This window comes from Pelophylax lessonae (genome assembly GCF_965119305.1).
Source record: "Pelophylax lessonae genome assembly, chromosome: 6".
Lineage (NCBI taxonomy): Eukaryota > Metazoa > Chordata > Amphibia > Anura > Ranidae > Pelophylax > Pelophylax lessonae.
In genome coordinates this window covers 290,193,711-290,218,605 of record NC_138773.1, presented here as the reverse complement: position 1 = coordinate 290,218,605, position 24,895 = coordinate 290,193,711, and the positions used below count along the sequence as shown (strand labels likewise).

General features: G+C 40.8%; 1 protein-coding gene across 6 annotated transcripts in view; it reads right to left on the bottom strand.

Moving 5' to 3' along the window:
- Nucleotides 1-24,895, bottom strand: part of LRP1B (LDL receptor related protein 1B) — a 2,177,452-nt gene that overhangs the window by 32,880 nt on the left and 2,119,677 nt on the right. For 4 of the 6 annotated variants that reach the window (XM_082262163.1, XM_082262161.1, XM_082262165.1 and 1 more), the window contains 2 exons: nt 24,211-24,315; nt 8,727-8,840 (listed from right to left, as the gene is read on the bottom strand). In XM_082262163.1, the coding sequence (XP_082118289.1) occupies nt 8,727-8,840; nt 24,211-24,315 (219 nt within the window). The remainder of the gene's footprint in view (nt 1-8,726; nt 8,841-24,210; nt 24,316-24,895) is intronic. The other 2 variants (XM_082262164.1, XM_082262166.1) reach the window with 1 other exon arrangement.

Here is a 24,895-nt window from a genome sequence, read left to right as displayed (position 1 = left end):
TGAATCTGGCGCCAGACAGTACCCGGAAGTGATGTCACTCATGACATCACTTCCAGGTTTTTTCATGGAGACCCGATCAGGCCTTCGGCGGCCATGAAGGTTGGTTGTCCGGGTATCCCAGTGGTATGGGAGACCCGGGTGAGCCGCGGAAGGCGGCGGGAGGGGGAGGACGTAATGACAGGCGAGCGGCTTCTCAGCCACATCGGTTGTAATTACAAGACAGCAGACCATTGGCTATGGACGCTGGTACGGGGGTGATGCCTCTAGCTGCAGGCATCACTCTGGTACAAGCACTTTCCCGAAATAACAACAATATCGATAACCTCCGGGGCCGATTCCGATATATTGGGAAAAGTGCATATCGGCCTTCGATATATCAGTCAATCCCTAGTATGGACCAATTTGATGCCCATTATTTGTTGAAACCAGATGTGTTCCATATAAGTAGCTGAATCCTGAGCAATGCTACATGAGTGCCATGTTACAAGTCCTTCATAAACAGTCAACACTACCTAATCTCTACCTAGATCTCCTGTGTGCTGGCACTCCTAAAGTGATATTAAACCCAAAAGCAAATGCTTATTATATTGCTGCTTACCAGTTCTTAGATGTCATGTCTGAATTTGTTTTCCTTTTTAAGCTTTCTTTCTTCTATTTTCGTCTGGTGATGCAGCCAGCAAGTCAGTTGTTTTCAAAAGTACAAGTTCTCCAGCGGGATGTATCAGTTTACATGGATTCGACAAACCATTTACCACTGGCAAAGGTGATTATAATGATCAGCTTTAATTTATTCATGTAAAATCTTTATCCCAAAAGGAAAAACACTGTTTGCTGTATCTGTTTATAAGGTGTGAGCTGGAGGTTGGCTTCAATTTGTTAGTGTATTAGAATCTGCTAGTAGATCTAACACTCCCTTTCCCTCAGACTGACAATGCTGCTGTCTAAAGGTGCCCCTGTGCTCCTTCATCCAGAGTGGTGGCACTCTAATGGCGCTTTTCCACTGCATGGAACCGTAACGGTTCGGCACGCTTTTGTGCTTTTCCACTGCTGGTACCGCATGGTATAGGGTCGGAACGGTTCGGTACGGTACGGTATAGGTTTGCTTTTCCACTGCATGGAACCGAATGGTACGGTACGGTACGGCTCTGAAAAAACAGTACCTACTCGATTGTGGTTCCAACAGGTACCAAACTGGTACCATATCCCACAATCCTTTGCATGCAGTCACTACTAGCCACTGATTGGTCAGAGAATCCCACCCACCCCGTTGTTATCCCACCCACTTAACTTTAGTACTACTTTAGTGGAAAAGCAAACCTATACCGTACCGTACCGAACCGTTCCGACACTATACCATGCGGTACCAGCAGTGGAAAAGCAAACCGGGCCAAGCAGGGCCGAGTAGAGCTGAGCCGGTACTAGCCGGTACTTGCAGTGGAAAAGTGCCATAATACAGCAAGTGTGTTACTGGCCAGATCACCAAGTGAAAACAAAAAAAATAAAAAAAAAACAATGCAGCCACCACATCTATGTGTGGTAAGCTGAGATATATTATCATTTTCGGTTTTGGGTTTAATACAGATTTAAGTTTTAGGCTGGGTTCACACTATTGCAAATTGGATGTGGGTTTCCCCGCATCCAATTTGCATGTCAGGAGATTGTGACCGGCTCTCTCTATGGAGGCCGGTTAAAAATCTCCAGAGCGGCTCAGGTGCCATTTGCACAGGAGTCCTATGCGTCTTCTGGTCCGAATTCAGCCAACAATTCAGACTGAAATTGGACCTGAAACGATAAACTGGTAGGCACCAGACCCCTACTGTAAGCCACTCCGTGTGGCAGAGTGAACCCAGCCCTAAGCCTAAAATGGCTAAAGCACAGAATATTACACACGTTGGCTATCTTTTTTTCTACAGCACTGACATTTTCAGTTACTTGTTTGTAAATGTTAGTAGCTCTTTTTACATATTTTGTATGCTTGGTCTACTTCTCCTTTAAAAATACACAGCGGGGACTCCGCTAGATTTTTTTTTTCTACACTCAAAGTTTCAATTATCCGAGTGTTGAGAAAATTGAACATGTTATTAAATAAAATAGAGTATGCCGCTAACAAAATATTACTTGTGGCTCCGAGCATTGCTGTCATCCAAGATAGAATGACAGCTGAATGATAGGGGGGGTCAGCTTAACAGAAGCTGCACAGCTCTGTAATGCTGTCTCTGCTCATCTATTTTCAAATTAAAGCACCTGAAACTCTATCACAGCCTGGCCTTAACACTTCTTTTGTCAGCAGTTTTGCACAATGCAGGAAACGACACTTAAAACAGAAGCTTGTAAAATGCTTACAATGCTCGGCATGTATGACCGTACTAGTCATAGGGGAGGAAGAGCGTGCAACTAGGCCAGCTATGTTCAAGGCTGTGCTCTAATTTTAAAAACCATCGGTCACATGTAAAAATGTAAAAAAAAAATATAACAGTGTTAATGGAAACTACAAAGATTTGAGGAAATCTTTTCTTTCTTTTAGAGCTCATTTGTATAGGCGTATACAATTACGCATTTAGATACATACAGTATATAGTTTTGTTCATATCTAAACACAGTACTATAGGAATCAATAGGACTATTTACACAGCTGCATCTACAAACAAAAATGTGCGCTGTGTTTGGTGGCATACAAAAAAAAAGTAGGGCACAACTGCATCCGAGGCCATACAGATCTGCAGATTTTACGCATTTGAACATCTATGCGCACACACATAGGGATGGATTTACTAAAGGAAAATAGACTCTGCACTTTGCAACTGCAGTTGCACTCATTTTCCTTAGTAAATGTTATAATTAGTGATCAACCAATATCGGTTTTTCGTTGCCGATACCGATATTTTGGCCATTGCATATCGGTATCGGCCGATATTTTCGTTCATTTAAAAAAAATATATTTTTTTATTTTTATCACTTGACAGGTACTCTTGTGGAGGGATCTGGGGGTCTAAAAGACCCCAAACCCCTCCACTGCACTTAAAAGCATTCAAAACGCCAAGTTTGGTTGTTTTGAACGCTGTCATTTTTTTTAATCTGGCGCCGAGTACCCGGAAGTGATTTCACTTCCTGGTTTTTACGTGGAGACCCAATCAGAGCCGACTTTGATTGGGTCTTCAGGGGCCATGCAGGCTGGTTGCCCGGGTCTCCTGGTGGGACGGGAGACCCGGGCGAGCCATGGAAGGCGGCGGGAGGGGACGTCCCCCCCCCTCCCGCTCCTGGCTGAGTGGCTTCTCAGCCGCATCGGTTGTCATTACAAGACAGCCGACCGTTGGCTATGGACGCCGGTACCGGAGTGATGCCTCTAGCTGCAGGCATCACTCCGGTACAAGCACTTTCCGAAATATTGGCAATATTGGTAACCTCCGAGGCCGATTCCGATATATCGGTGAAAGTGCATATCGGCCCTTGATATATCGGCCTTGCGGATAATCGGTCGATCATATATAATCATACATCAGTTATAATCATACAAATAAACTGCGCTAAATAAACCAATCTAGAGCTGCAACTTCAAAGTGAGATATTGACACACACTGTACAAACATAGGCAAAAACATAAGTTGTGCTAAATATCAAATAAAAAATTTTACAAAAATGACAAAGAAATATAGCTAGTGATAAAAAATAAAAATGAAAACACAAGCAGTGAAAGTCCAAACTAAGTGGAAAAAGTGAGAGTGCAAACAGGAAATATTGAATTGGATAGAAATTGCGAACAAGTAAACTTCCACCACCAAAAATCGTGTCCACCACCACACAAAAAACCTGCTTACCAGAGAAATGGGACCACAAGGGTCAACAACACTGGGGATACAGAATGCTGTGATGTCAAACAAACCTCTCCTCTGTAATCCTCCAGATAGTAGGCGGCTTGTCAGAGGGTATAAATCGAAGCCAGTCTGCGGCCGTTCTGATGGGGCAACCAATCCTGGACCTGACTCCTCCCCCATTGACCAATAGGGTGTACGATGTTTCGATCTATCCTGAGTGGCAGTTTTGCCCGCCAATGATATGAGGCGAAGTTGGGAAGAGGCGTATCTTTTTTTGTCATTTTTGTCAATTCTTTTATTTCATATTTAGCGCAACTTATCCTTTGTGAATGTAAATGTGGTAAAGCTTAACTTTGTAAAGAACACCCAATCAAGTGCAAGGAAAATTTTTGCTTGCACATGATTGGATGATGGATGCGGAAAATAAGTGCAACTGCACTTGTGCACTTGCAAGGTAAGTGCACCCCATAAAGTCACTAGAAGACCTTTCCGAATGCATCTAAAAGCATATAACCATGAGTACTTTAAGTACATATTTTATACAGAATCTTCTGCTAGTCCTTCCAGAAGGAATTGAATTCCCTGCGGAAAATACGTCTGTATGCCCCTAAATGCAAGATGGGTAATTAGCAATGGCAAACTAATTCTTGAAATAAAGCATAGGTAGCAGGGTGCTACTACTCAATAAGATTTTTTTTTTTTTCAGAGCTACCTGGGTGCAGAATGGCAGTCACATAGCTGCAATGGCCTCCTGACCTTTATGGAGAATCAATACATTTTGAAGATTTTAAAGAGCAAGCAAGGAGTTGCAGACTATCGCTCCTCAAAACTGATTCTTGGCCAGAATCCCTTCTATAGGCGACCTTGCTGGTACCTTCACCAACAAAAGTACATTTTTCTACTTTTATTGAAGGAGCCAGGTGGAAAATTATCAGCTGAGCAGCTTCTACATCCAATTAAATGCATGCATTGGTTGTCACTGCAGATTTGTCCATCCAAGCTGTTTAGCATGGATGGGGGAATCAAACATCCATACTCTTATCTACGCTGCAGCTTCCTCACGTCAGTTCTAAACCCGGGAACTAAGCAATCAGGTGACCTCTGATCACTCCATTTTTTGGCTGCTCAGAGTAGAGAGCGGTGACTGTCAGTCACCACTCTCCACTTTGTTCCTCACTTGAGTGCTGGAGAGAGCGTGCAGCTGGCTCCACCTCTTAGCTGCATGCTGAGAGGTGGGGACAGCTGTCTATCAGACAGCCGGATGGATCCTGACAATATGGTAAGGACCCTTCCAGAGCCTGGAATGTCTCTGCCTTATTAGCTGATAATGGGCATTAGCCAGTTGTCAGCTGACTTTGGGTCGCAGGAGAGCAATAATACATGCACCCCTGTTATTCAGAAGAGAAGTATGACAAAAAAGCTTAGGCCATACTTCTTTTTCAGATGTATGGCTAGCTTTACCTGTTTTCTCTTTAAAATCTATAAATAACCTGACTTGTCTTAGCACAAAACATTTAGGCAAGGTGGAGTCTTTTTTCTCCACTGTAGGTGGCGTGCAACTGTAGTGGCATTGCAGTTGGAGGGGGAGTCAAAAGGATCATAGTTTCTCTATGGTTTCCTTGGTCACTATGGAGACTATCCAATTAATGCTGCCACCCCATGTGACTTTGGCAGCCATCTTGGGTCAGGGATCCTGGCCCTAGGGCTTGGCATGCTTTTAAAGTGTGGGTAATGTAGAGACAGGTCACCTGTCTGTCAGGGACAATTAACAGCAACAGGGAGAGGTTTCAGATAAGTAGGAAAAGGATAGGGAAACACCATCCTTCCTGGAAGCCTACCGATTTGGGTACAGAGAGAGCGGCCAGGTCGCATTTCAACCGTCAAGACAGATGCTGTCAGCACACCCGAGACCTGCTCTGCTACACATCACTCTTATATCCAGTGAATGTTCCCAGTTGGGTTCCTTCCCACTGGGCTTGTTGTGAATTACGGACTTTAACTTTAAAGGGTAACTCCACTTTTGTGGGGGGGGGGGGGGGGGAATAGCAAATAAAGAAAAAACAATATAGTGTATAAAATTGTGACACAAATCATATTGTATTTGAATGTTATTAAAAATTACGTTTTCAATCTGCAGCTGTTGTATTTTCTGAAATTGCAATGCAATATGGCTACCTGGAGCTGTTCCGTACACTGAATGTGTACTGACCACCCCCCAGAAACATAATTTCCTGCTTGTGTGATTGGCTCACTAATTTTCCCAGAAGTCTGCTTGAGATACAAATCAGATTTCTGGCATCCCCTGCAATAAAAATGTAATTTTTGGTGAGATACTCCCAATAGGAGCACATCTAAAAGGGATGCAGGCCCAGCAGCTTTCCTCATTAGAGCCTGCAGCTGCCACAGCTGATAGATAATTATGAAACCACTCCCATTAGACCCACTCAGCACAGAGGAACAAACAATGATTTCTTCAGAATAACAAAAGGTAGGAATCTGCAACAAAGTTTGTTAAAATCCTTGTAATGTACAGAGATCACCCAGAGGGGAATGTTTTTTTCTCAACAAAAGTGGAGTTACGCTTTAAAAAATTCCCCTTTTTTTCCTATAATATATATTATGATCTATATGTCTCCTTCCAGGTGTTACCTTGCTTGGTCTATCTCTCGCTATGGTATGCTGATATCTTCCAAAAACATTCGTGGGTCGATCCACTAATGTCTCAAGTATCCATGCTGATTAACCCATTGTGAACTATTTGTTTGGGTCTATGTTTGCAGGACCTATACTCCCTCCTGAGGACCTATCAATGTAGGCATTGCAAGATATGTGGTTTGAAGACTTGAAATATGATATGTTCTTATATGATTGTCCAATGTATTGTTTTTCTTTGATTAATGAAATATAAAAAAAATATATATATTTTTTCTTGTAGTGTTTTCATGTGCAGTCCATAACCAACTCCTGAAGCTAAATCATAGTGAAACATGTAGAGTGAAATGGATTACTGGAATAGTATATGTAAAACAATTATTTTTATACACTATTTTTTAACATTTTGTACAAATAAAATAACTTTTTAGTGTTATATTAAATTTCTTTTCTTGTGTATTGGCACCTAAAAAAAACCCCATACATTGCTTATTTAATACAAATTCTGTTTCCTGCAACTGAGTGTTTATTGCCGCTGCGCCACGCAACACCTCCTCCGTGCAAGCGCAGAATATGAGCATAGCCCTATAGGCACAATGAGACATCCTATAAAAATAATGGATCATCTCAGTGTAGCTGGTTACTGGTTGTGTTAGGCTTCAAATAGCTATAAACCCCCAGCTGTGTACCCCAATCTCTTTGAGATGGATCATGTAGATCCCATACATTTGGATAAAAGATTATACATGTCAAAAGAGGCACCTGCAAGGGACCCAAGATATGTGAATACACTATTATATGTGCCTTTATTTAAATCACGCCCATATCTTCAGTATAGATAAAAACTTCAAAAAACCTTGAAAACAGCAAAAGTGAAAATGCTCCCCCCACCGCAAGCAAAGTAGCTTCCATTGCTCAATTTGCAGCTGAAATCTGGTTGCTACATATATTTTTTTATTTAGGAAATCTTTCATAAAAAGTATCTGTGTGGTTTGGGTACTAGTAAATTGTAACCTATGCAGCTGTCCCAGAACCAGAATGGGAATTCAATGTTCCAGCTGCAGCTTGCATTGGAGGCTTCTCCGATAGCTTTTTATTTCATTACACACTATGGAAGCAAACCTTGTCACTGCTATTATTTTTTTATTAATTTTTTTAACTGGAAAGCTCTGTTTGCAAATGAAGTGACACACCATATGCGAAAATATCACAAATGATGAATGTATCATGTTGAAATGCCAAAATATTTTTTAAAGCAGACCTGTCACCCTTTTGTTTATCCAATGTGTGAACAGACGGTGCTAACAAAACATGTGTAAGGCTTATTTAATGAGTCATTGCAAAGAGCAATAATCGTATGGCAAGTGCAAAAAGTTTTGGCAAATATACTTCACTTTGTATTAATATTTAAAAAAAAGAAGAAATACATTTGTACTTGGTGCCAGCAATTATTGAATGTTATTTTATTACATGAGCCAATTACAATGTATTACTGCTAAGCAGTTCCTTAGAATTTTGACATGTCTACGTGACATTACCTTTATCTGGGCAAAAAAATAAATATATATATATATATATGAGGCTGTCACAGAGAATGCCCATTGCTTCCTGGAAACTCCAAAGCGGTATAAAGCTGGGTTCAAACTTAAACCAGATGCCGCTCACAGCAGGGGTCCCATGCGTCCCTATTTATCAGTTTAAGGGACGAACCGGGCCCAAATATTTGCCTGAATTTGGCCATTAAACGGAGCCAAAAGACGCACAGGACCCCTGTGCAATCCAGTTCATGGAGATATGTGAACCAGCTCAATTAAGAGCCAGGCACACTCTACTATCATGTGAATTGGACGCGGGAAACCCACATACGATTTGCACTAGTGTGAACCCAGCCCAAAAGTTTTCCAGTGGGCACCTCATGGTGTTGATTGGCTCGCTATGGTCGCATGCCGTTTAGAGCAATAGTTCTTGCCATGGAATTCTATTTTTCTCTTCTTCGTAGTAATAAATATAATTTCACAATTTACTTTTCTCATAAAAAAAGGATATGAGTAACTATTATACTGCAATTTCAATTTGATTTTAGCAATTGTGATGAATGTTTGATTTTTGGTATGATGGGTCTGCTTTAAAAGAACATCATATTCACATGTCGCTCTGAAATAAAAGTGAGAGACGTCAGGTCACCGATGTCTGAAAACAAAGTGCCGAATGATGGTAGATGGTGTCAAACAACAAACAGCGTTAAGTGGAAGGTTAACCTACTTGCATTTGGGTTCATTAAACGCTGTTAACGTGCAAATTCCCTCATTCTGACAGTAGTAATCACAAGGGTTCACTTTCTGGTCACAGCGCTGACTTTTAAACCCCATAGAGCATCTGCAGAATTTTAGTAAGACACAACTGGAGTGAGTAATCTGCCTTTTCCAATGTAACTCATAAAAAACATATGGATATAATTTAATAAAGCTGTCTACAAAAGGTGAATTACAGAACCCAAATTCTTAAACTTAAACACGTCATTTGCATTCTGTAGAAGAGTAAGTACATTCCAAATTCTCCATGAGGACCCTGGTTCCTCTCCTCTTACTGAAGTCTTAATATTTTGTTTTGTGTTAAAGTTAACCTATTATGAGAAACGTATGGGGGCTGTAATGGATGGCCTATTTCTTGGTGGGTAGGAATTCAAATTTCCAAGAGGATAGCCAAGATTTAAAAAGAAATTACCCTGCCAGCTTTTATCCAATACTGGATATATAAATTACTGGATAGGATAAATGTTTGGGTCACCTATTTCCTATAGAAATATTTTTTGGATGGGTCTAATTGACTTCTGATGATGTGAAGTACTGTGGTTTTAATAATTTCGGTAATAGCAGTTAGGCTGCTTCTAAACCAGTGTTACCTTCTTTTCTCTGAAGGATCCTTGCTGAAAAAGTGTAGATGAAAAGGAACACCAGAAGGACTCATCAAGGATGTAGTTAGGTGCAAATGAACATCTTTCAATATATGTTAATATGCAAAACCATGAAACGGTGGGGTTCTGTTACCCCTAAAATGCTTTGGCCATCAACCTATTGTAAAAGATGTTAATTTGCCCCTGTCAGCCTCATCAATTCCTCCTATTGGGCTATCTGCATTTCAATCCTATTTCAGATAACTGCTTCCCTAACTCTCACAGCCCTTTGTAGGGCACCGTTTCAATTGGCATCTACACTACTTGGCAAACCAGAGCATGATGAGTAATGATACAGTGGTTTCAATGATCACGCCACACTATCAAAGTATACTAGTGGGGGGGCTGTCTGACCTCGGATGGAAATGGACGCTTAGACATGGAGCTCCGGCTGACAGCAGGACTTCAGGTGGGCACTCACAGAGACAAGAAGCCTTTCAGACATAGGAAGATCATCCCGCAGTAACTCTGCCTCCCGGTCTTGCTCCCCGTGGGAACAAAGCATGCAAGGGACACAGCTGAGCCGGCAAATACCAGAGATATTCCGGACTCAAGCCTTCAACATGGCAACATCCTCACCCTCAGGCACACAAGTATCCCCACAGACACCCCTGCCATAGAAGCCAGCCTCTACCCAGTCTGCTAGCCCCAGCCCAGCTCTGCTTAATACTCAAGCTCCTTTTCTCAGCCTGCACGATTTACACACAGTGGCAGCAGATATAAAAAACTCATCAGCATTTTCAGCCACAATCAATGATCTAAAGCAGGATATACAGATGATTGCAGAGAGAGTACAAGATGTAGAAACACTCACATCTCAGCATGAGTCACATAGTCAACAAATTTTTACAGTGCAAGACACTCAAATATTGGAAATGAGAGACATGCACAGACACATCGAGGACCTCGACAACCGTTGTCGCAGAAACAACCTTAGAATATGTGGGGTTCCAGACTCGGTAGAACAGAACCAGATCCAACAAGTAATCACGGTCGTATTTAATGACCTGGACAGACCCAGGACCACCTCCATCAATATGAAGCGGATTCATTGTGCACTCCGCCCAAGAGGCAGAGACACAGATTCACCAAGAGACATAGTATGTTGCATGACCAACTTTCGTCTCAAAGAGGACATACTCAGGAAAGATCGCAACTACATACATATCACGCATGATGGTGCAGACATAAAATTATTCTAAGATTTATCTAACATTAGCTTACAGCACCGTAAAGATCTCCATCCTCTCCTAGACGCTTTACGAGCCAAAAGGGCACATGATAGGTGAAAGTTCCCATTCTGCATCTCCGCCTCTCTAGCAGGCAAGACAGCCATATTGAAAGTACCAGAAGATCTCCCACACTTCTGCGACCACTTTGGAATACCGCTGATACCAGTTCCTGACTGGTATGGAGAATTTCATGTGCCCACACCCACAGAAAGATACTCAAACAAAGATTGAATGGACACCTAAGCTTCCAGATACAGATACATCTCGTGGACCTGGCTCGCACTCTCCAGCAGGCCACATTCCTCTTTTTGGCCCTAGCCCCACAGACAGGATTCTTCACATCCAACAAGTCCGGATAGCTCAGAAGTACACCATTCCAGATACGTTTTTTGTTACATACTGTTAATGGGTCCAGTTGACCGGAGTTCTTAATAAACCATTTACCTGCATTTACGCACATTTACTTACCTGTTCTAATCTAATATTGGCCACAGACTTAAAGCCACAACCCCATACCATGACTTCCCAAATTACCCACTCTAGCTCCTCAAGTTTGACTAGCCCACGAATACAGAGACTATACCATCAATTACTAGACTAATGAATACCCATCCATACTGTTTTGCATTGCATACAATGTGTGATCTTAAGATCTGAAACGCCTCGATCAGCATGAGCTGGGACAACACTGCAGCTGTCTGCCTCTTTCTGCAGAAGTCCTCCTACACACAAAATAGGATCCCCAACGATGAAGAAAAGCTATTCAAATAGAACAGGCAACCAAACCTGCACAAAGGAAACTTTCCATACGATCCTGTCCCTTCCAGACTATCTTCCATGGGACTACTCCCTAGCACGTATGTAATCACCAGAATCCCTAACAATTAATAGTTCTGAGATCAGATCCCAACACACCATGACAACCTCCTCCTGGTATTTCCTGACTTATCTGATCTCAGTAAATCACCATTTGAACCGATGCCCCCTCCGGCAATCCTGGCTTCCAGTGCAGCAAGGGAAAACCTAAATCCCCATCTGAGTTGTCAAAAAAATAAATAAATAAATACATTTTACCATACCAATAGTTGCAATGCCGCCTGCATAATTATATTCATGCAAGGCTGCGTCCACCTGTGCTGGAAAACTTTGGTGGAGCTGCGTCCACCTTGGCGGTCGAGACGCTCTTATATCCCTCAGCTGCTTAGACATAAATGAATACTATGTACTAACAACGCTTCTATGCTCAAGCAATTTACTATACTCTAGCTGTTTAATGTTTAACTTTTGAAGTTTACATGTATGCTACCTACCGAATCTTACTGCTAATGTTACCCCTACAGTAGTTGCAATGAATACTTAGAGCAGTTTCTACTGACAACCCCAATTTGACATGCGCCTCAGAACCGATACCTACACTAATCGTGAAATGACGATATAGACTCCACTAGGAGGGAATCTAACCTAATTTACTAACTTGCCCCATTCTACTATTCCTAGACTCCTCACTCGGAGGTCTCTATCTTCTCCGCCTTCCACCAATCAAAGCTAACACTTCCCTGCATTATTTATGACCAGGTCCAGTCGCCCCTACCAAAATGGCAACACAATGAACCATTACTTCACCAAAAACTCTAAAAATAATTTCTATCAATGCACAAGGGTTAAATAAACCAGAAACGCGCTCTCAAGCTCTTCTGTTAGTGAAAAAAATGAAGGTGGATGTGATCTTCATACAGCAAACTCATTTCCACTCAAATCAAATACCCATGCCACCAACAGTCCTGCAAAAACCAAAGGAGCTTTGATCCTCTTTTCCAAACATCTCCCTATATCCATCACAGACGCCCTCACAGACCAAGATGGCAGGTGTCATATTCAACAGGCCGAACACATTGGTAAACTTATATTGCACAAACGAAAAACAAGTATCCTTCCTTAACTCAGTAACAGAAAAACTTATCACCTTTCAATCAGGTATACTGATTGTAGGTGGGGACATCAACATTCCTTTGCAACCAATCTTATATACGTCTACAGGAACCTCAACTCTAACATATAAAGCCCTACAAAAAGTAAATCTAATCCTACAGGACTTTCAACTTTACGATTCATGGCGTACCCTTAACCCCAACACAGGTTACTACTCATTCTACTCTCAACCACATAACCAGTATTCTAGGCTGGACTATTTATTCCTATCTATCCCAACCTGACATTCGGTTTCTTTCAGAAGCAACCAATGAACCACAAACCATCTCCGATCATAATCCCATCACTATGACTCTTACCTTTCCAGAACTAACCCAACGCAACGCACAATGGTGCTTAGACCCCTCACTCCTCACAAATAAAGCATATCTTACAAAACTATATATGTGCCTATGTCACTACTTCGCAGAAAACACAGACTCAAGCATTTCCCCAATCTCAACCTGGGAAGCACAAACAATGTGTGATTAGAGAAAAACTAATGGTGTTAGCAGCAAAACGACAAAAGGAAAGGAAAGCATATTTAGATGCCCTTACTATCTGCGTTCGAGATCTGGAAGCGACACATGAAAAATCACAAGCGATCCAAGTAGTAAATGAATTAATTTTGGCCAGAAGAGAACTCCTCTCAGCTTTAGACCGGATCATAAAACTTAAATATATACTGTCCAAAAGACTGTTCTATGAACATAGAAATAAAAGTGGCAAGTTACTAGCAAGGGCCCTCCAATCAAAAAAATATGCACATACAATACATCATATTAAAGCACCGACCATCGCGTAGCCTCGGCAGACGAAATTGCCGACCAATTTACACACTACTACTCTGCACTATATAACATTACACAGCAATCACCTAATGACTCCACCCAAAGTGCCTAGACAGAAACTTAAATCAGACCTCCTTTTAAAAGGCTATTCCTGATGAAAAACTACAGGAACTAAATGAACCACTAACCAGCGAAGAACTAATTCCCTCCCTAAAACAACTTAAACCTGGTAAAAGCCCAAGCCGATAGCCTCTCAAGACCTTATTGCAAGACATTCACCGACATTATCATTTTACCCCTCCACCACACTACCTCTCTGCCACGCTTTCAACTCACTAGCTACCAATCCCAATGGATTTCAAAATGCTCTGAGGCTCACATAACTGTAATCCAAAAGGAAGGAAAGGACCCTACTCGTGTTTCCAATTACAGGCCCATTTTCTTACTAAATGTTGACCTGAAACTTTTTGCAAAAATGCTAGCCAACCGCCTAGCACCACTTCTACCATCACTAATAAACAATGATCAGGTTGTCTTTGTTCTGGGTAGGGAAGCCAGAGACAATACTCTTAAAGCTATCAACTTACACCATTGGCTCACCAAAACCAAACGTGGAGGATTCTTCCTGTCACTAGATGCGGGGAAGGCATTCAACAGGGTGGCCTGGAACTTCATACAAGCGGTTTTGAAACACAACGGCATCTACAACAACATTCTCTACTTTATCCTTGAATTATACTCTGCTCCAGCCACTAAAGTATGAGTAAATGGCCACCTGTCGAATGCCTTCCCCATCTCAAACGGCACCATCTCTATCGCCGTTATTGTTCATACTAATGCTCAAACCGCTTCTGCAGCGCATTAGAACCAGTCAAAGTATTCGCTGAGGACATCCTGTTATTCTTAACTGAACCTCAAACCACTATCCCTAGTCACCTGAGAGACTTGCACATTATAATACCCTCTCAAACCTACAGATAAACTTTTCCAAGTCTTTCGCCCTTAATGTAACACTCCTGAACCATGTCGTTACCTCTTGTAAAAAAGATTTCCCTTTTACATGGCAACAGCAGTCGATCACTTATCTCAGGATATACAGTAACTACCAACATTTCTTTATGACCTCTATACACTAAATTACTTACCTATCTTAAGGACATCCAAAATGACTTTGAAAAATTGCCCAAAGTAATCTCTTCATGGTTCAGGAGGGCCGCTCTCATAAAAATGAACGTACTCCTCCATCTCCTTTATACTTTACAGACTGTACCTATCCAACTACCTAAGGCCTTCTTTGCATCATATCACAAAATATGTACCCATTGTCTATGGGGACACAAATGCCCTGGACTCAGCTATGTAATTCTTACCCAACCCAAACTAAAAGGAGGCATAGGCCTACCTGATATTCATAAATATTACATAGCTTCCCATCTTGCCAGGATAGTTGACTGGAGCTCCACCCAGAAAAACAAGGCATGGGTTCAGTTAGAACAAGCACACTCGGAGACCCCAATACACCAGATCCCCTGGCTACCCCAACAAAATACACCTACAGAACTTAAGGAACACCCCACGGTAAGGCCTTCCCTAACATGCTTCCAGTTGGCATGTATTCTATATGACTTATCTTTCTACCCAGGGCCACTCACCTCTATCAGGCAAAACCCAGACTTCCTCCAGGCATGTCCAACACATTTCTACAAGACAGATATAATAATAATAATTATAAACAGGTTCTGGCTGAACACTTCTTCCACAGAGGCTCCTTCCTATCCTACGAGGAACTACAGGGCTTAACCAGAACTCTACTTTTCCATTCTGGACCTTTTTTTTTCACCCAAACCCTCCACCTGGTTGGGGCCATCCACATACACAATTTGAAGCCATCGGCTCCAGAACTACCCCCCAACTACACCTAATCTCTCTACTATATGCAATACTGTTTACCAGAAACAATCTGAAAGCGTACAAAATCAGTCAAAACTGGGAAAAACTGTTGAACATTAACCTCACAGACGAGGACTGGGACAAAATCCTTACCCACACACATAAAAGCTCAATAAATGTTACAGTTCAGGAAGCAGGTTACAAGTTCTCTCCCTCAACATCTCCCTTGTGCTGGAGATGTAACACCAAACCCTGGAAAGATGCTACACATTTGGTGGTCCTGCCCAAAACTACAGGATTACTGGACCAAAGTACATGAGGATATAGCCAAAATAATTACTTATACACTAGATTTTACTCCAGCACAATACTTGTTACACCACACTTCTCTTCCAAAATCTACATACTACAAATCACTTGCTTGCCATCTAGTTAATGCCACCAGGTGATGTATTCCACTACCCCCGACTCGAACTGCCACGGATCAGACAAACAGCGGAAATGGAAGAGACGATCAGTTTTGCGAGAGACAACCCTTCCAAATTTACCGAGCTTTGGGGGTGCCGGGTTCCACTTTCAGCACTCATTTCTAAACAATACACCCGAACCAATCACTGCAAAACACACCACCAAAGACCCATCTACTTGATGGACACTAAAAACAAGAAGACAGGGAAGAGTCGACTCTTTGACCCACCTGTTCTCCCCCTCTTCCCTATACATATGAACACAGAAATCCATATAAACACACATTTCCATTCCATATACCACAAACTTTCACCCCACCCTTCTTACTACACACTTGCTCTCCCTCCCTTTCTATTAATGCTACAATAAACGTTTCAATACTCACAATTTTTGACTTCTTAACTACCTAAACAGAACCCTGCTCCAGAACGAGACAACACTCAACTGATTTTATAACCTGTCATGACCAAATATAACTGTTAGACTAAACATGCTACAAGTTAGTTCTTATGACACCTTAAGTACTACCCTTCCTTCTTATGCCAATGGATAACTCATGAAACAAGGCTTCATCAGACTCGTTTTTTCTTTATATGTTATTACTATAAGCAAAACCTCCTCCTACTTATTGTTAACTGTCTCGCAAATGACAGCCATCACAGTCCCCTTTGTCCTATATTATTTGGAAGATGATTTATGTTTATTTATGTAGTCCCATGTTGTACTGACTTATTTTTCTCTATAAAATCCAATAAAAATCTTTGAAAAGTAAAGAAAATTATACTGGTGGGTTGCAAGTGAAAATCTGCATTTAAAGATCTCAAGCAAAAGGATCCTATAGGAATGGACTCATTTGGGATTCCACACAAACTGGCCATATCCAATTTTCTTCTTTCAGGAACATTATTACATTACATTATTTCTTCTTAAAGTGGATCTATCTGTAATTTCAGGAACAGACATTTGACACATTACTATATAACATTTGGCATATATGAACTTTTGGAATCTAAACAATTGATATAATCCACCCACAATCGGTGAGCAAAAAAGTTGCTCCATTCTGTGCCCAGCTATTTCCCTGTTAGATGCCGCCATCTTTCCTTTTACATGGTATGGAAAGAATAAAGCCAGGCTGTGAATTACAGCTTACACATTATTGACACCTCTGCCTTTTCTTTGACAGTCATCCGTCTCTAGTTTCTATATTGCAGTATACAGTACATGTCAGAGAGCAGTGAAGGCAGTTGAAGATGGAGAGGCTTAGCTGATGACTTTTGACAAAAACTCAAAGAAGGCTGTCAGTAGATGCACTGCCTGCTTATCCAAAATGCTTTGGGAAAAGGAGGGGATCATTTGACACAGATAATGAAGGGTGTCATGTGTACATGCTTGGAGAATGGAAAGCTTCTTGAATTTTTCAAGTATGTATAGACAAAACCTCTTTTTTTTTCATTTTTAAGTAGAGTAGGGAAGAGATTAAAACTGCTGTCAGTTGACTTTTTGTTATCTGTGCCCCATTGGTGATATTTTTTTTTCCCCTTCCTGCTCCAACAGAATGTGGGAAGAAATTTATAAAAATTGAGGGGAATTGCCTTCTGATCTCCATTGGGGGAATTACCCTCACCCTAGTCTTCTGACAACTCTAACATTTTTGATTTCTCATAATTTTCTGCCTCAGGCTAGGTTCACATTATCTGCGGCATGGTTTGCAGCGTGGGGTGCGGTGAGTCCCCGTTTCAGGTCCATATTAGGTCAGAATTCAAATTAGGTCTGAACTAGGTAGAATTAATGCCTGAATTCTGACCCTAAATGGAGCCAAATATGCACAGGACCCTTTTGCAGTGTGCTCCGCTGCCACCCCTGAGATGGGGGAACTGGCTCTGAGAGCCGGTCACACTTTGCTGCCATGGGAATTGGATGTGGAGAAACCTGCATGTAATTTGCATAAGTTTGAACCCAGCCTGAGTGATTATGGTCACCAGGATAAATAGGAAGAGTGAACCTGCTGAACAGGTAAGCCGAATTTAATAAAAAACAACAACTTTTCAGTGGTTCTAATCCTTCTCTTTTCCCAAACAAAAAAATGAAAAATAAAACATTTTGGCTATATGTACACTTTATTTAAATATTTATACCATTTTTAATGAGGGTGAACATTTAATCAATTTGAAGAAATCCTTACTTTCTTGTACAAAGAGCTTAAAAAAAGGCTAGCACTGTGGGGAAAATTCCCCCTGACATATATGGGTAACTGCCACCCCCCCCCCCCAACACAAACACACACATTCACACACTTTACCTATAATAACTAATATTCCTTATATTGGACTTGTTGTACTGCTGCAATTTTAAAATGTATTGAGACTGTACAGCATTACTACAGGCTTAGCCAAGATCTACATGTACTTAACAAAAGAATCTTTGTAATGGGGATTCATCCCCGTTACTACACAAAGAGCGTGATTCACTAAAGTGTGAGGTATACCAAAGTGAGCCTGGGTTGAATTACTATAAACCATAAGGTGAAATGTACCCAGCTCTACTGCCAACATCCAATCACTTAAACTGATGTGCCCTTCACCTCATATTACATACGGGTATATCAGGCTCAGGTTTATTCATTGCACACTTTTTTAAATCAGGCCCAGGGACTACCAAGCTGTTGAAGCTGGAATCCACACAATATGTTTGACTTTTAGTTTTCCAAAGAATTGGTAACATGTTTTTTCAGCTTTTTTTTTTTTTCTCCTCCTTAGAGATTTACCCTTTCTGTATGTCCTGGTGACCACTATCACTGCCACTAAGAGAGAAGAAAAATCCAATTCTGAGTCATCACCAGAACAGAAATTGAGATTAAATCTTCCAATGGGGAAATTAATTCCAGTGAGAACTAAAAGAGCATTTCTTCCATTTTGGAGTGATTTTCTCTCAATTACTTTTGGCTCTATACAACAGGAATTGAGGAAATCTCTTGATTGGGACACAGATGACAAAAAAAAACCCTACTCTATCAAAAACAAAAACATTTTGGTTTTTAGATATCCCCTAAAATTTATATTAACTTTTTATTACAGTCTATAATCCCAGTAGGAAGAGTTTATCAATCTTCCAGTCCTTGTACCAGAAACAGGAAGAGTGTTTTGGATTGGACAGCAATAAAAAAAAAAAAAAAAGACATTGTCAAAAGTTAAAGCCTTTAGCCATTTGCATTGTTTTTAGTCTGCAACCCCATTGGTGAGATCACCTTCTGTCACGACAGGAAAGAAGGAAAAATCTCCCCAAAAAGGGACACAGATGTTCATACAGACATCACAGAGGAGCAACCCTTACCCACCCAACTCCATCTGAAAAAAAATCAAACTTTGTTTGTTCCACCTTTATTAGTTTGTTTAACTTTTGTGGTAAATGTTAACTCTGTTGGAGATACAACAGCTTTCAGTTTAGCAGATTAACTGCAGTTCACAAATAGGACACTAGATGTCGCTAATGCTCAGTGATATGCTATGCATTTCTATGATGTGTTGTAATATCCTGTACACTGTACTGAACTTGTTGGTTATCTCTTCCTGCCTGTGTTCTTATTACAATGAGGTGACATCTTTGCTTTCTGTGTTATGTTCCAATAAAGAAGCCAGTTCCTGTTTACTCCACAATGTCTGATCTGAATGGACTCCGCTGCACCCAGTGATCGCACTCTGCAACAAACTCTAGATAATAAAGAGCCCCATATTTCATAATAAATACATTAAATGTTTTTTTTTAATGGCTTTTGCTCAATTCTACTGTGAAGCAAGTAATGAATTCGTAATATTTATATGTGTTAACCCAGACTTTTTTTTGACTGCACAGATACTTTGTTACATATATGCTTGCCCTGATCTGCAGTTCATCTATATATACAAGAGTTTTGTTTCTTGTTGCAGTAAAAGCGCCAACCTATAGTGTTCCACGGCTCTTTTCTAGGTCAGATTTCACAGTGGCCTGACGAAATCAGCGGTGAAAGACTAGGTGTCGGCTGGTAATGGCAATAAATTTACTCAACACCTTTCAAATGCCTTTGCTAAATCTTTTGTTTACGGTAGTTTTTTTTCTTTTGATAAGTGTGGCTTTTATTTCACCGCTGCCTTTCTGACAAGAATGACTGAGAGGTCCTTGGTCGATGGTGATACATTTAATGAGATAAGTGTAGCTGTAACATGGTTAACATTCTTTCACCTCGCTGGCCTTACTTGGAATGGAAGCTAAATGGGAAAAAGGCAATTAGCCTCCTCACCTCTGTTCTTTTTACTTTCCTTTAAAGGTAAACGTTAGCCACCCTTGAAAAATGTTTTGTTTTTACAGAATTTGCCTTACCTCTGATCTTGGGGTAATATCTGATTTATGGGCAAAAAATAATTTCAACACAAGCCTTTCAAACATCTGAGCAATTTAAAGTTAAACTACAATCACTTTAATCTTCAGGGTTGGAATGTACCTCTAGTCCAGCCATGTACAGTGCTAACTTTTTGATGAGATGGTCTGTGGTCTCCACTGTTTATACCACTGGTATGATGATGTCAATGATAAGACAGTAATAAGATTTAACCTCTGCTTATACTTTTTTTCCTCATGTTCTCAGTTTTAATTGCCAAGATTTCTGACAGATTTACTCAAAAATGCAACTTTCATGATCACCAAATTATTGGTTCTATGGGAAAAAATTAGAGCGTATTCATCGTATGCATCTACTGAAGCCCAAATGGTAATGAGGACTTTTACTTTTACATTCCTACTAACCTTATCCAGCTAGATTCTGCAGATGCTGCCTACATTGGCTGGGGATAAAGACTTGCAGCTTTTCCTTAGCAGTCACATGTATTGCTATCGTGGTATAAGCACCTAAGAATTCCAAGCTCATTAGTTTTTTTTCCTGACTTATAGAGGTTTTTCACTATGTATTAAAAATGCTCTGGACCTTTTTTTAGGCTCTCACCTCTGCAACCAAATTATGACCACCAGTTGAACTCTCATCCTACCCTTGCTTCCAGGAGCCATTATATCTAAGCAAACAGACATATTCAATTAAAAAAATCACACCTAATGGAGTAAGCGGCACTGTTGCTCATAAAACACTTGTTTTAGTACCTAACTGGATAAGAAAAAAAAATGAAACCTGATTGCTTGTTAACTGCAGCATGTGTACATTTGCTGCTTGCTCCTTCTATAAATCATCACCCCAAAGTCCTATTTTATGTAATTGCATATGCAACAACAGTTTTTACCTACAGGTGGCTTTCCAGGTAAAATTAAGAGCGCTGCTGAAGTGGGAGGTAGAGCCTCTCCTGTTTTGCTACACAGATATGTGATAATAATATGAGTTCCTCAAATGCTCGACTCGAGAATCTCTCTTACCCCTCAAATGTGCTTATTATTTGCTAAGATCCCAGGCGCTCCTGCACCCACCCAGAGATTGGCACACACGCTCTGTTGCTCGGTGTTGTGGACTATAGCCCTTAACTGGCGATCGGAGACGGTCCCTTGGACCCAGGTACTATCGAGAATGGAGGTGATCAGAAGTATGGAAAGGGTTTATCATGCTCTGTATAATACTATGCATGTTTTTCATAAAAAAATGGGAAAATTGGTCTACGGGCTGATTGGGTCTTTGGTTTTCTTGCCCTACCTCAGCACTCGGTGGTCTACCTGGTTGTTTTAACCATATGGTTTTACCTAATTTCTCAGGAATGTATAGATGTTACTGTTATTGTTTGCTTTCCAAAGTATGCCTTTTTCCGATGTAGTATCAATCTACGTTGGATTCTACAATACTACAATACTATTCTACAATACTACGATATAATAGACGCACTGACAATTTACAAGCCTTTCTTTGCAGTTAGGATTTTGCACTGATTTACTCTATGCTCCCTGCGATCCCTTGGTTGCAACCTTGTTGTATTGAATACCATACTGATGTCTTTTTTTTTTGATATCCACGGTGCCGTCATACAAATCCTTTTTGTTTTTTCCTTTTCGATTGCTTCCACTCACACCTGTTTGTGATACTATGTAACTGTACTTTTCTATTATGTCATACTTTGGTTTTGACTTTGGTTTTGCCTGTTTCTAAAACCCAATAAAAACGTTTGTATTAAAATAATATGAGTTCCATTTTTACTTTAACTGTAAAACATATTTAAGGTTCCTTTCCAATGGTTGTGTTTAAAAATCAATGCATTCACGTGCACCATGCATTTTAACTGTGTCATGCTGCATTTTTAAATTCAATAAAATCTGCACGTGTATGCATTGTCATTATGATACACAGTGCCTACATTTAACCATTTTGTGTTATGACCATGGCCCTTATAGAAGAACTTAAAGCTAAAGTGTAAAGGTTTCATGTTATACTTTTATTCCCTTGCTCCCTCACCCACATGCAATTAACATTTTCAAATATTTTTTTTTTCTTTTACAATATATAATTGTTTTAGACCCAGTTGCATCACTGTTGGGTCTGAGTGCTGTTCTTTGTTGTATGCAGTAATATTGTGACTGGTGGGAGAAATAGGCTTAGTGCTCCTGTAAACATCAAACCACCCTGCCTTATGTCTCCCCCTGGCCCTTTGGGGGGGGGGGGGGTATGTCAAATGTTAGGCTGTTGTCTGGAGTGTGTAAATGCTCCTGTTTCATGACAGCTGCTGGTTTAATTCCAACATCCAGGTTTTGGCTGTGATGCATTCTCCCTCTCTGCCTTCCCATCAGCAAGGTGATTGATGTAGCCAGTCTCTGGGTGGATACCAAATCTGATTTTAGCCAGCCAGGCCTGTTGTCTGATGCATGTGATAGTATGTTTAACACATGATTCAAGCTTCCTGTTTGTCTACCCTGCTCTGCTGTTTGGATTCCCCTGTTTCTGGCAATGGAACCTGGACTATTTTCTAAACTCTGCCTGCCTTTAGACTTCAGATTTGACCCTGACTATTCTGAACCTTGCTTATATAATACCTGGACTGTTATTGAACCACTCCGTCTGTCTGCCTATGCCAGTACCTGTTTGCTTTGGTAGCCAGGGATTATAGCATTGTGTATAAGACCTAGGGGAACCAAGTAGTAGTAAGCCTGCTTGCTTTTTGCGAAAGGGGGCTGTAAAAGGTGAAGAACAGGGAAGCCAGCTGTAGTGCCTGACCACCTGTGCTAAGGGTAACTGTGACAGCTGCCTTGATAGATGGGAATGTGGGCGGCTGCAAAGTCTTCAGAAATACACATTCCAAGGCATAAGGCATGTATATGCAGATTGCCCAAGGTAACATCGACACATGATGCTGAGACTAAATGATTGGCCACACAAAAAGTAATTAGCTGAAATGGAGGGCCAGGGACAGCGAGGATCAGGAGAAGGTTGGATGATTCTTGCAGTCTACCAGCCTAGAAATCATTCATGGGGATTGACAAAGACCTGCAACACTGGATGGCATGATGTATGGTGGATTTACATTGTGAGACATGTTTTGTTTTTACATTTTTTTATTAGGGACTTGTGAAGAAGTGTCATGTGATTACTTACAATTTATTTATTTTTTAAAGTGAATGTGTAGGGGTACTAAAAACGTACTCATTCATATTGGGGGGGGGGACTTATCTGAGGGTCTTCCTAATTTTTGGGAGGCTTCCATATTTTGACAACCCCCCTACCCCCCACACGCACACACACCCTTAGACTCCCACAACCACAAGACCAGGATTGTGGGGAAGAGCCCCCCCCCTTGGCAAAGTACCCATCTCATGTTGAGGGCATAGGGCCTGGTATGGTTCAGGAGGGCGGGTGCATAGGCCTACCAGGCTGCATGTTCAGATAATGGAATCGATTTTGAGTGGGACCCCACACTTTTTTTTCTTTTTTTTTTGTATAGGGTTTCTCCATAAAATCCATACCAGGCCCAAATGGGCCTGAGAGAGAAATAAAGGAAAAAACAAGAATCTTAACATATAAGTAGATTAAACTTTAGCTTTAACCAAAAAAAAAAAAAAATGAATGCAAGATATTTAAACACAATGTTTTTATGCCCTGGGCTCCAATATATTAGGTTCTGAAGAAAGCTATAGCGAGGCTTTAATAACCTTTTTATGTTTCCTATTTAGAGCCTTTTTATATTGTTATATCTACCACCTAAATAAAAGTGACACTTCCAAAACACATTCAACTGTTGAGAATTTAAAATGTATTACATTTGGGTATTTGCTCATTTTACAATCCCCTGAACAAAACAAGGCTTAGTATTTTACTTATTTAAAACTTATGGAGACATCGGAACATAACCCCATGATGGTATTCGGTGTTAGCAGTGACAGGTTACACAGCAGAAGGTGAAGACTAAATCATAACAACTTGGCCCTGTTCTATTTCGGACGCACACAGACTGTGTATTGTCAGGAGGTACACTGTCACAAGTCATACTCACACGCAGACTGGGATGTTGGTCTCCGGGTCCAGCTGACAAGTGCCCCCATTATAGCAGTACCCATCACACAACTGACAGCTGGAGGCCAGCTTGCCGTTGCTGCAGCTGTGAAGAAAAAGACAACAATGTAATTATTTCCTTCATTTCAAGAAGTGATCTAAGAACCCCAATGCAAATTATTTCAATCTAATCTCTTGTACAAATTCATCTGCAAGTGAAAATGCTATCTCAGTGACAGGTCAGCCCTGGGCAATATCTTTTAAACAGCATGACAGCGAGCATATATTTTTTTTCCACCCCTCCAAGGCTATTATATTTGCAAACCGTTAGTTCAGGAAAACAAGGCAAAGCTAACATTTACTTATGCAGTGCAAATATCTAGCGGTGATCCTCAAGAGACAATGCATCGCTATTTCACGGTACGAGCTGCTTGGTATACATGCAGCAGCCGACCGAATGGCTAAAAGAAGAAAAGAAAAATTAATTTGGAGATTTCATCTTTTCTCTCTGCCTAAATGTACCATGGTAATGCTATTGTTTCTGTCAAAGTGTCATAGACATCACTGCTTTGTTTACAGGGGATAACAAATGTAAAGAATGCCTTGCATTTTTTTCCAGGCATTCTTGCAAGGCAATGCAAAGCAATGATGGGGAGTAAAGACGTCTACTGATATAAGATGCCTAC